Source organism: Haliotis cracherodii, unplaced genomic scaffold (genome assembly GCF_022045235.1).
Source record: "Haliotis cracherodii isolate W230 unplaced genomic scaffold, xgHalCrac1.p SCAF_10, whole genome shotgun sequence".
Lineage (NCBI taxonomy): Eukaryota > Metazoa > Mollusca > Gastropoda > Lepetellida > Haliotidae > Haliotis > Haliotis cracherodii.
Genome location: NW_027266265.1, coordinates 533,946 through 547,563, shown reverse-complemented (window position 1 = coordinate 547,563; position 13,618 = coordinate 533,946). Strand labels below are relative to the sequence as shown.

The window sequence follows — 13,618 nt, the reverse complement described above, 5'->3', positions numbered from 1 at the left end:
CCCCTCCGACATTTACACATCACTCTCCCACCCCTCCGACATTAACACATCACTCTCGCACCCATCCGACATTTACACATCACTCTCGCACCAGTCCGGCATTTACACATCACTCTCGCACCAATCCGACATTTACACATCACTCTCGCACCCATCCGACATTTACACATCACTCTGCCTCTCATCCGACATTTACACATCACTCCACCACCCACCCGACTTTTACACATCACTCCACCACCCACCCGACATTTACACATCACTCCACCACCCACCCGACATTTACACATCACTCCACCACCCACCCGACATTTACACATCACTCCACCACCCACCCGACATTTACACATCACTCTCGCACCCATCCGACATTTACACATCACTCTTCCACCCCTCCGACATTTACACATCACTCTCGCACCCATCCGACATTTACACATCACTCTTGCACCCATCCGACATTTACACATCACTCTTGCACCCATCCGACATTTACACATCACTCTTCCACCCCTCCGACATTTACACATCACTCTTGCACCCATCCGACATTTACACATCACTCCACCACCAACTCGACATTTACACATCACTCCACCACCCACCCGACATTTACACATCACTCTCCCACCCATCCGACATTTACACACCACTCTCCCACCCATCTGACATTTACACATCACTCCCTCACTCACCCGACATTTACACATCACTCTCGCACCCATCCGACATTTACACATCACTCTCGCACCAGTCCGACATTTACACATCATTCTCTCACCCATCCGTCATTTACACATCACTCCACCACCCATCCGACATTTACACATCACTCCACCACCCACCCGACATTTACACATCACTCTCCCACCCATCCGACATTTACACTTCACTCTCCCACCCACCCGACATTTACACTTCACTCTCGCCCACCCGACATTTACACTTCACTCTCCCACCCATCCGACATTTACACATCACTCTCCCACCCATCCGACATTTACCCTTCACTCTTGCACCCATCCGACATTTACACTTCACTCTCGCCCACCCGACATTTACACATCACTCTCCCACCCATCCGACATTTACACATCACTCTCCCACCCATCCGACATTTACACATCACTCTCCCACCCATCCGACATTTACCCTTCACTCTTGCACCCATCCGACATTTACACTTCACTCTCTCACCCATCCGACATTTACAAATCACTCTCCCACCCATCCGACATTTACACATCACCCTCCCACCGATCCGACATTTACACATCACTCTCCCACCCATCCGACATTTACAAATCACTCTCCCACCCATCCGACATTTACACATCACCCTCCCACCGATCCGACATTTACACATCACTCTCCCACCCATCCGACATTTACACATCACTCTCCAACTCACCCAACATTTACACATCACTGACAATGATAGTAAAGCAATCGCGACCCCATTTGTTGGAACTGCTTTGACATATCGGGACCGTGAGTAACAGGCACTTCTCATTACTTCAACTATGACGTCCGGATGTCTCTGGCTGTTAAATGTGATGAATGTGATGAATATGTTGAATGTGTTTAATATTTTGAATGTGTTGAATGTGGTGAAATATGTTGAATGTGTTGAATGGTGTTAATGGTGTTAAATGTGATGAATGTGTTGACCATATTGAATGCATTGTTTGATTGTTTGTTGTTTAACGCTGCACTCAGCATTATTCCAGCTATATGACGGCAGTCTGTAAATAATCGAGTCTGGACCAGACAATCCTGTGATTGACATCATGAGCATCGGTCAATGCAATTGGGATACAATGACATGCATCCACCAAGTCAGCGAGCCTGACCACCCGATCCTGTCTGTCGCCTCTTACGACAAGCATAGTCGCGTTGAATGTGATGAATGTGTTGAATGTGTTGAATGCGATGTATATTGTCCATGTTTGTTATCTAAGTTATTTATGCAAGTTTAAGCTTAATCTTCCTGACAATCTAAGGCAAGCATGGCGTGAATCCATTGACAGTTTATCTGCCCCTTTTAGTTACAAAAGGTACAAGTCACTTCTATATATAAAGAACTAAAATATTTCTTGAAAATCTTTATTAGCTAGACTTAGATGTAACTTTGGTTTACTTATAGAGAGTGGGAGATACTCTTAAACCACCCTTGGGGAATTGTTATATACTTATTGTCAAATAAATGAAGATTTTTTTTATTGAAGATGACATCCATATTTTGTTTGTTTGTGAATTATATAATGATATAAGAAATACATTTTTTACCCCTTATGTAGGTAATTTAAAAAACACACACAATCTAATACGCATCATTAGTAACAAAAATAAAAATGCTCAAAAAAATTGCTATTTTCTGAAATATATAATAATCTTAGAAACACTGTCTTGTACATTGTAAACATTGTATGTGTGCTTCAATCTTTCTTTGTATTAGGGGCCAGTGGCCTTTAGGCTGAACAAAAACTGTCTGTCTGTCTGTCTGTCGGTTAATGGACCACCAAGCTGGAATCGGCTCACGGACCACTCAGTCTTAATCAAAATATAACCAGACCGAAAACTGTGCCACTTTCTCAATACAATTTCACCATGGGCGAGGTGAATATTGATGACTCAAATAACTATAAATATCTTGGACTATGGCTAAATGATCATTGAGATTTTACAGTTGCCATACATGAGCGAGGCACTCGGCCTGTGCACTAGGGGCACTGTGCACTAAGTATTTTGACGCAGGTGGTTTCGCCAATGATGTATTTACAGAACTATATGAATCACTGGTCCAACCTATCACCCTGTATTGCAGAGCTATGTGGGGTATGTATGAACAAAGGCGTTTAAATATAATACAAACTAGAGCATGTAAGTTCATTCTGGCTTTGAACCGATACTGCAAATACTGCAGCTCGAGAGGATATGAGATGGACTGCCAGTATGACCGAACAAAGACTTGAGGTCTTCAGATTTCTCGAACGTTTAAGACCCATGCCACGACACAGACTCCCGGGCTATATTTATTCTTGTTCTACCCCTAAAGGCCACTCGTGGGGGGAAATGTGTATAAATTAGCGAAAAGGTTAAATACAGATAATTTAGTGTGTGGATTTACAAAATATTGACGCCAGTTATGTCAGCTAGATGATAGCAATTGGTCTTGTGAACTGGTGAATGACCCAAGGTAACCCTAACGACAACAAACTCCGGACAGACCCCTCACAAAGAAAGACTTGAACCTGTAGCTTAGGTACTAAGTAAATCTATTTCTCTAGAAAACACATCACTCTAAGAAAGATATTCTGTCCTCTTCGTTGCGGCAGCCTGCAACTGAATATAGAAAATACTTCGGTACAGTCGACCCCGGTACACCTCAACGACAGGCTGCGTCCTTCCTGCCCAGATGAAGTAGAAAATGAAATACATTTCCTCATAGAATGTGACATGTACACTGACACCGACTGTATCATATGCATTTTAATTACATTTATTCAAAACTGTTTCCATGGATGTGGAGGGTCCGGGGTTCGATCCCCGATCGCGTCATACCAGAAGACGTTAAAAGATGGTACTTGTTGTTAGCCTGTCTGGCGCTCGGCATTAAGGGGCTAAAACAAGGACTGATCAGCTCGGAGTCAGTATACTGTGCCTGAGTGGGGTATTCATGTTAAACTCTGGCATGGCATCTCAGTGGGCTAGAACTATAAGTCGGCTAAGTCCGGGCTAGTACAAGCAGCCATACACACGTGCATGCACGTCGCTATATAAGTGCAATAATCTTGGACGCGACGTTAAACCCCATTTTACCTCATTTCACCTCTTCCCACCTCATCAACTCCGGGTGGTTTCTGTACGTTTAGCTATTCACTGTATTATTTACCTGTTTTAATCCCAAGAAGAATGTTATCTGCATGATATGACTGTACAGAAAGTGAGACTTAAATAAATAACCTCTCTCTCTCTCGTGACTAGGCTACTCCGCCGCCCCTCATGGTCAAGTAAAGGAGCATGCACACATCACAGCTGGTCATCTTGTAGTATTCCCATTGCTGATTATGTGTTAGTGTTAGTGTTTTAACATTATCCACAATTTTGTTGCTGCAGGTATTTCATGTTCATCGCTTATTCTGTGTCAACATGGTCGATTTATTAATACAAGTTAAGATTAGGAACATAGTATTATCATGACAATCACACCATGAACTGTTTAACACATCATTAACAAACGGTATCAATCTGTGTTTTGTTTAAGACAGTTTCTTCAAAAATTCCAATCTTCTGCTTAAAACTGAGCATACTTGACTACAAGGACTGATGTTACTGTGTACTGCAAGGCATGTTATTCATGTTAACGAGTAACTTGGTCATGTGCTTAAACTGTAATTGATAATAACAGCACTTTTGTTTATTTTTTATTACATTTTGATTCAACCTCATGATCAATGTTTTGCTTGTATTTCTTATATTAATATATTGCTATTGTAGCTGTTGTTATTGTTATGGCTGTTAGTATTAGTATTAGTATTTGTATTATCACTATCGTTATTAAGGGAATGGAATCTGTTCCCGCCGCCATGTGGTGGCAGGTCACACCCCCAGCAACATCAGGTTTACGTTCAGACAATTACATGGATCATTGAATGGTGTTTGTTCTGCAAAATGCATGAATTATGCTGATGAGGCCATTGTGTGTGTGATGATGCAGCTGATGAGGCCAATGTGTGTGTGATGATGCAGCTGATGAGGCCAATGTGTGTGTGATGCTTCAGCTGATGAGGCCAATGTGTGTGTGATGCTGCAGCTGATGAGGCCAATGTGTGTGTGGTGATGCAGCTGATGAGGCCAATGTGTGTGTGGTGATGCAGCTGATGAGGCCAATGTGTGTGTGAGTGATGAAGCTGATGAGGCCAACGTGTGTGTGTGTGATACAGCTGATGAGGCCAATGTGTGTGTGATGATGCAGCTGATGAGGCCAATGTTTGTGTAGGTGTGGGTGTAGGTGTGTGGGTGGGTGTGATGATGCAGCTGATGAGGCCAATGTGTGTAGGTGTGTGGGTGTGTGTGTGATGATGCAGCTGATGAGGCCATTGTGTGTGTGTGTGATGATGATGCAGCTGATGAGGCCAATGTTTGTGTAGGTGTGGGTGTAGGTGTGTGGGTGTGTGTGTGTGATGCAGCTGATGAGGCCAATGTGTGTTTGTGTGTGATGATGCAGCTGATGAGGCCAACGTATGTGTGATGATGCAGCTGATGAGGCCAATGTATGTGTGATGATGCAGCTGATGAGGCCAATGTATGTGTGATGATGCAGCTGATGAGGCCAATGTGTGTGTGATGATGCAGCTGATGAGGCCAATGTATGTGTGATGATGAAGCTGATGAGGCCAATGTGTGTGATGATGAAGCTGATGAGGCCAATGTGTGTGATGATGCAGCTGATGAGGCCAATGTATGTGTGATGATGAAGCTGATGAGGCCAATGTGTGTGTGATGATGCAGCTGATGAGGCCAATGTATGTGTGATGATGAAGCTGATGAGGCCAATGTGTGTGTGAGTGATGAAGCTGATGAGGCCAATGTGTGTGATGATGCAGCTGATGAGGCCAATGTATGTGTGATGATGAAGCTGATGAGGCTAATGTGTGTGTGAGTGATGAAGCTGATGAGGCCAATGTATGTGTGATGATGAAGCTGATGAGGCCAATGTGTGTGATGATGATGCAGCTGATGAGGCCAATATATATATGTGTGTGTGTGTGTGTGTGTGATGATGCAGCTGATAAAGCCAATGTGTGTGTAGGTGTGTGTGTGATTCAGCTGATTAGGCCCTTGTTTGTGTGTGTGTGTGCGTGCGTGCGTGTGTGTGTGTGTGAGAGAGAGAGAGATCATGCAGCTGATGAGGCTCATGTGTGTGATGTGTGTAGGTGTGTGTGATGATGCAGCTGTTGAGACCAATGTCAATGTATGTGTGTGTAAAAGTGTGTGATATGATGCAGCTAATGAGATCAATGTGTGTGTGTGTGTGTGTGTTTGGGATTGTGTGTGTGTGTGTGTGGGTGCGTGTGTGTGTGTGTGTGGGGGGGGGTGTGATGATGATGCAGTTGATCAGGCTAATGTGTGTTTGTGTTTGTCTGTGTGTGTGTGTGTGTGTTTCTGTGTGTGTGTGTGTCTGTGTGAATGTTTCTGGATAAATCGAAGCTTAATAATGTCATTTTCAGAAGGGAAACCTAGTGAATTTACTCACGTTAAAGGTATTTCTTACCTCAGCTTTGATAAAATATTATCATATTTACCATTTCAATTATTCATCCATTTAAATGAAGAGATTTCACTGCATAAAAATATTAAAAGTGATTTCTTAAATTATGTTATGCGCACATGTGTTCATACAATTCTTGGTGAAATGAAATTCGTGTTTCTGTAAAGATGGCCTTTCTGTATTATTATAAACTTGCACGTTCACAAACGTCAACTATTCAACTGTTGAAGGAGGCCAGGTGTTCCTCGTCCAGTGAATATCCTATCATAAATCTCAAACTGGATATTTAATATCCTATCATAAATCTCCAACTGGATATTTAACTGATGATCAACTAACTATTTGACAAGTGCCATGCATGACAACTTCATTCTAGAAGATTAAACTAAAACCTTACTTCAATGTAGAGAAGGTTCTTCTGAACATCAATATCTACATTCAGAGGTTTATGAGAAGAGTGAGTAAGTGATTATTGCTTAACGCCGGTTTATAAAAAGAGATTGTGTGAAGCTTACTCCATTGTACCACGGGCACTCGAACATGTTACATGTTTTTGAAAAATGATACGGATATGTTGAGTAGATTTGGAGAAGAAGACAGTTTAAGTTTCAGTGCAGACTGACGGTGAAAACTCACAACATGAGCTCACACTCACGATGTCAAGTCCCGCAAGGTGAGCTAACACTTTTTCTTGATTCATGACATCAGACAACTTCGTCAGCTGAGCACGGCACGTGTAAACATCTAGGCGAGAAATTCGCTGTCATCATGATAAATATAGATAGTTTGTAAGCTTCGAGAGCGCTTGGTAATAATGTTTTAAATGGGATTATGGTTGAAAGGCTGATCGGGGATGTCACAGACGCTGCGCAATGTTTCCAGGCAATCGGATTCCCATATTGTAGTTGGAGTCATGTTCTAATTAAAGCAGACATGTGAGCCAACTGCATTATGGGTATGCCATGTATCGTGAAGTGCGTGCGGCGTCACAAACATCTATTTAAGCCGCCGTATTGGGCTTCACATTTAGAGTCTTGCAGACGACCGACAGAAACGAATATTTGTGAACTTTCAACAGGGGCATTTAAACGTGAATTGTTCTTATATGAGTGAAGTTGGGTGTTAATACACTTTCCCGTAGTTGGCAACTCCGCTAGAAGTGAAGTGTACACCGTATTTGCCTGTTTGAGCCCGCAGTCTGTCTACAGAACAAAGAGAGGCCACTTTATGCATTTCAAGTTCGTGTACCATCGTCGTTCAACTTGGAAAGTGAAAATGTGTGTCATGCACAGATTTTGTGTCGTCTGCTACTGTCTGTGTCTGCTATGTCCACAATACAGATCGGACGAGGATGCCAGCAGGAATCACTTGTCTAATTCCACGCAGACGGGGGCTTCGAAACCACGTGACCAACACGTGAAAAACGTGAGTCTCCATCATATACACAAACATGACAACATTGAAACCTATGGAAATAACTCCTTACGAGAGGGTATGTATTTTGCGAGAAAATTATTCCAAAAGTTTGGAAAAGAGGATGAACTCACAATTCTAAGTTTCAAAAGACTTCTCGATGATTTGAAAATATTTTCATCAGAACAAAACAATTCCCATGTTCACCATGATCATATCAATAACAATGAGAATCATGATCATATTGACGTCCAACACAGTAGTGAACCAAAGACAGAACACAATCATGATATAGTAAATCACAAACACGATGAAGATGCGGATAAAACTGCAGTGGATGCTCACGAGCATGAAGATCATTCCGGTATTTTTCCAAATGGATCAACCACCATTAAAACAGTGCCACATGAAAGTGAGAGACATGATGATATTCAAGGGGAAATGGTGAAAAGAGATGTGACGACCCATCATGAGGGGGATCACATGGACTGTCTAGATTCAAGAAAGCTGCTAGATATTTATCATTTAGAAAATAAGAAAAGTTTGACTTTGGAGCAGTTCCTCCATATCTCCCCGGCCGTGATCTATCAGCTTGACAACCCTGGTTGCCAGGCAACTGGCCACCGGGCCACAGGCCACCCTGCACACTCCATGGATATGATCGGCTTCAGCGAGATTCCTGCTGCAGTGTGGGGGTACAGCACCCTGGCCGTGGTCATCATCAGTCTGGTTGGCCTCCTTTGTGTGGCCGTCATCCCAATCATGCAGAAAGTCTTTTATAACCATATGTTGCAGTTCCTCATAGCCCTGGCCGTTGGTACCTTGACTGGGGATGCGTTGTTGCATCTTCTTCCTCATGCAATTATTGGACACCGTCTGCCTAACCATGACAACCACGGCGCTGAAGAAAATGGTTTGAACAGTGAAGATATACATAAAACCGCAGCATTTAAGGGATTGTGTGGTCTTGCAGGGATGTTTTTCTTTTTTGTGATGGAAAAGATCTTAGTAATAGTCACTGACATTAAAAGGAAACGAAAGCTAAACACCAGAAGGACTTTGTCTTCCAAACAAAAAACAGTCTGTAAGGATGATAGGAGCCACATTGCCAAAAAACTTTCTGCCTATGATGAACCAGATTATCAGTCATGTGAAGAAATGGTCATGGTTGTTCATCCAAACAAGTCCCTGAAGGGCTTTGCTGATGAAACCCATCATAAAGTAGTTCATACCAACCATGACAGTTGTCTACCCAAAGAAGACGAACACTCCCATTCCAATCCCAAGAGTGATGAAGAAGAGGGCATGCTGTCATCTCTCCCACATTCCCACAGCGGCCATTCACACCACGGACATTGTGAAATGTTGAGCAACTCTGTGGCGTCCATTGCCTGGATGGTCATCCTTGGGGACGGCATCCACAACTTCAGTGACGGCCTGGCTATCGGAGCTGCCTTCGCTAACAGCATCACTGGTGGCTTCAGCACTGCAGTCGCTGTCTTTTGTCATGAACTTCCACACGAGATCGGGGACTTCGCCGTGTTGTTGAGGGCGGGCATGTCAGTCAAGCAGGCTGTGGTCTATAACTGTGTCTCCTCCCTGCTCTGTTTTGTTGGTATGCTCATCGGTGTTGCTATTGGCAACATTAATGAAGCTTCAGAATGGATTTTCGCATGTGTTGCAGGTATGTTCATATATATTGCTACCGTGGACATGTTGCCGGAAATGACATCCGTGGACACGAAGCAAGGGGAGCACCCGTTCTGTCATCTCTTCCTGCAGTGCTTCGGGATGCTTCTCGGGGCAGGAATAATGCTCCTCATCGCCTTCTACGAAGATGACCTGCTCACTGTTCTGGGTGGCTAGGCCAGATTGAACTTTGTGATGGGTTCCAAATGCAATGATTTGATCATGTTGGCCAGTGCAACGATAGGCAAAGAATTTGTTATACCTGTTCTATGAAAAAAACTGCAGCTTAGTTTCGGCGAAAAATGATAATTTTCATTTATTTGATTAGAATGATAGCAATGTTCTCATTAGCTGAAGTAAGAGGTGTTTTGTCTCTTTGTAGTATGAATCACGGTTCCCTGTGACTGCAACTCACATCGGTTCCTCTATTCTGTCTGTTCTTGCTGTGTACTGTGGAATCCTGACTTTGGGTTCCTGAAACTGCCATGGTAATGACCATGTCACGGTCTACACAAGCTACTCAAACCTTGGCCCATCTGGTCCACAGCATCATAAAATTATTTTTGTTTAACAGAAATGTATAAAAAAAAATATTGCTGCAAATGCAGAAATTCACTTATGACTTGTACCAAATGCCTGTGTGGTACAGTGGAATCTCCTTCAATTTGAACTTCGGAACTCGGCACACTATGTTCCACAGGACTTCAAGTTGTTGATGTTGCAGTTTGTTCCATGGTTTAAACCAGCTGAGCTACTGAATAGAGCTTCAGACAGCAAGGACGTATTGATGGTTGAAACCGATGTTATAATTAAAACTGATTCTGAATGACGTCTGATACCTGCATGTCAAAATTAAAATTTACAGGAATGTGATCAAATTGATAATGTAGGACTTATGAATACACAATGCCATTTAGAAAGTGGTCAAATGTAACAAATGATATATTTGGGATAACACTTTCAGATTCTCGTACTTTGTGGGGTTGCCAGAGTGAGACACCTAATCCCAGTTATTAGTTACATTTGACCACTTTCTACATGGCATTGTGTATTCATAGCTTTAGGCGACGGGAGCCGTGCCAATTTACACTTGTCAGAGGGGTTCTCAAAGTACGTGATCTAGACTACCAGTTGTCGGACTTTCATTTTTGTGGAAGCCACGGTGGATGAGTGGGTTAGATCACTGACTTTGTGTGCTGGCGATTAGGTGCCTCACTCTGGCAAAAATACGAGAATCTGTATTTAACTATTTACTAAGAAAGTGTTATCCCAAATATAACATTTGTTACACATGTAGGACTTAGATAAGTTGAAGTATTCTTTCAGGTTCAGTTGTTGGTAATAGACAGTAGGATTATATTCCTAAACTGTTTATTCTGTGGAGTCAAATATCGTAATTGTCTTCAGCTCCGGCAATAATTGTACATCTGTTACAAGAAAAATTGCCATCCTCATTGGCCGCTGTGTATGTCATCTGATTATTACCCGCATTTCAGGTTTTTAAGCCTCATATTAACCATGGTTGACCAGATCCTCTCCAATAATACTGTGGGCTGCGCCTGATGTAAACTATTTAAAACAAATTGTTTAATGGAATCGGCTGAACCTATGTTATTGAAAAGTGAAAGATTAGATCTGAAAAAAAAATCATCTAATAATCTGCAAACTAAAAAATACAGTGTTCATAGTGGTTCATTTTTGGCCCAGGTCCAAATTGGAACAACTGGAATAAAATACTTCCCATTCAGATTTGTAACTGTTGTTTTAGATGCACATTAGACTTGTATTTCCCTGAAAACAGAGCCAGTGCAGATGAGAAGGCTTACTGCTTTGTTTCACATTTCTCTATTGAGTGCATCATTGTGGTGATTGGTCAGGTGATGGTGTTAGTGATGACAGCCATGTTTCAGCTGTTTGGGCATGGTCAGGAGATGGTGTTAGTGATGACAGCGGTGTGGTAGCCATGTTTCAGCTGTGTGGGCGTGGCCAGGAGATGGTGTTAGTGATGACAGCCATGTTTCAGCTGTTTGGGCGTGGTCAGGAGATGGTGTTAGTGATGACAGCGGTGTGGTAGCCATGTTTCAGCTGTGTGAGCGTGGCCAGGAGATGGTGTTAGTGATGACAGCCATGTTTCAGCTGTTTGGGCATGGTCAGGAGATGGTGTTAGTGATGACAGCGGTGTGGTAGCCATGTTTCAGCAGTGTGGGCGTGGCCAGGAGATGGTGTTAGTGATGACAGCCATGTTTCAGCTGTTTGGGCGTGGTCATGAGATGGTGTTAGTGATGACAACCATGTTTCAGCTGTTTGGGCGTGGTTAGGAGATGGTGTTTGTGATGACAGCGTTGTGGTTGCCATGTTTCAGCTGTGTGTGCGTGGTCAGGAGATGGTGTTAGTGATGACAGACATGTTTCAGCTGTTTGGGCGTGGTCAGGAGATGGTGTTAGTGGTTACAGACATGTTTCAGCTGTTTGGGCGTGGTCAGGAGATGGTGTTAGTGATGACAGCCATGTTTCAGCTGTTTGGGCGTGGTCAGGAGATGGTGTTAGTGATGACAGCAATGTTTCAGCTGTTTGGGCGTGGTCAGGAGATGGTGTTAGTGGTTACAGACATGTTTCAGTTGCTTGGTCGTGGTCAGGAGATGGTGTTAGTGGTTACATACATGTTTCAGCTGTTTGGGCATGGTCAGGAGATGGTGTTAGTGATGACAGACATGTTTCAGCTGTTTGGGCGTGGTCAGGAGATGGTGTTAGTGATGACAGCCATGTTTCAGCTGTTTGGGCGTGGTCATGAGATGGTGTTAGTGATGACAACCATGTTTCAGCTGTTTGGGCGTGGTTAGGAGATGGTGTTAGTGATGACAGCGTTGTGGTTGCCATGTTTCAGCTGTGTGTGCGTGGTCAGGAGATGGTGTTAGTGATGACAGCCATGTTTCAGCTGTTTGGGCATGGTCAGGAGATGGTGTTAGTGGTTACAGACATGTTTCAGCTGTTTGGGCGTGGTCAGGAGATGGTGTTAGTGATGACAGACATGTTTCAGCTGTTTGGGCGTGGTCATGAGATGGTGTTAGTGATGACAGCCATGTTTCAGCTATTTGAGCGTGGTCAGGAGACGGTGTTTGTGATGACAGCCATGTTTCAGCTGTGTGGGCGTGGTCAGGAGATGGTGTTAGTGGTTACAGACATGTTTCAGCTGTGTGGGCGTGGTCAGGAGATGGTGTGAGTGATGACAGCAGTGTGGTAGCCTTGTTTCAGCTGTGTTGGCGTGGTCAGGAGATGGTGTTGGTGATGACAGCGGTGCGGTAGCCATGTTTCAGTTGTGTGGGCGTGGTCAGGAGATGGTGTTAGTGATGACAGCGGTGCGGTAGCCATGTTTCAGTTGTGTGGGCATGGTCAGGGGATGATGTTAATGGTTACAGACATGTTTCAGCTGTTTGGCCGTGGTCAGGAGATGGTGTTAGTGATGACAGCGGTGCGGTAGCAATGTTTCAGTTGAGTGGGCATGGTCAGGGGATGATGTTAGTGGTTACAGACATGTTTCAGCTGTGTGGGCGTGGTCAGGAGATGGTGTTAGTGATGACAACCATGTTTCAGCTGTTTGGGCGTGGTTAGGAGATGGTGTTAGTGATGACAGCGTTGTGGTTGCCATGTTTCAGCTGTGTGTGCGTGGTCAGGAGATGGTATTAGTGATGACAGCCATGTTTCAGCTGTTTGGGCATGGTCAGGAGATGGTGTTAGTGGTTACAGACATGTTTCAGCTGTTTGGGCGTGGTAAGGAGATGGTGTTTGTGATGACAGACATGTTTCAGCTGTTTGGGCTTGGTCAGGAGATGGTGTTAGTGATGACAGCCATGTTTCAGCTATTTGGGCGTGGTCAGGAGACGGTGTTAGTGATGACAGCCATGTTTCAGCTGTGTGGGCGTGGTCAGGAGATGGTGTTAGTGATGACAGACATGTTTCAGCTGTTTGGGCGTGGTCAGGAGATGGTGTTAGTGATGACAACCATGTTTCTGCTGTTTGGGCGTGGTTAGGAGATGGTGTGAGTGATGACAGCAGTGTGGTAGCCATGTTTCAGCTGTTTGGGCGTGGTCAGGAGATGGTGTTAGTGATGACAGCGGTGTGGTAGCCATGTTTCAGCTGTGTGAGCGTGGCCAGGAGATGGTGTTAGTGATGACAGCCATGTTTCAGCTGTTTGGGCATGGTCAGGAGATGGTGTTAGTGATGACAGCGGTGTGGTAGCCATGTT

At 43.9% G+C, this 13,618-nt stretch overlaps 1 protein-coding gene across 1 annotated transcript; it reads left to right on the top strand.

Annotated features, from left to right (window-relative positions):
- Positions 1–7,499: 7,499 nt before the first annotated feature.
- On the top strand, positions 7,500–9,553 carry LOC139444760 (zinc transporter ZIP10-like). Its single transcript, XM_071225708.1, has one exon. The coding sequence runs from the start codon at positions 7,502–7,504 to the stop codon at positions 9,551–9,553; it is 2,052 nt and encodes a 683-aa protein (XP_071081809.1). The 5' UTR covers positions 7,500–7,501.
- Positions 9,554–13,618: the final 4,065 nt, after the last annotated feature.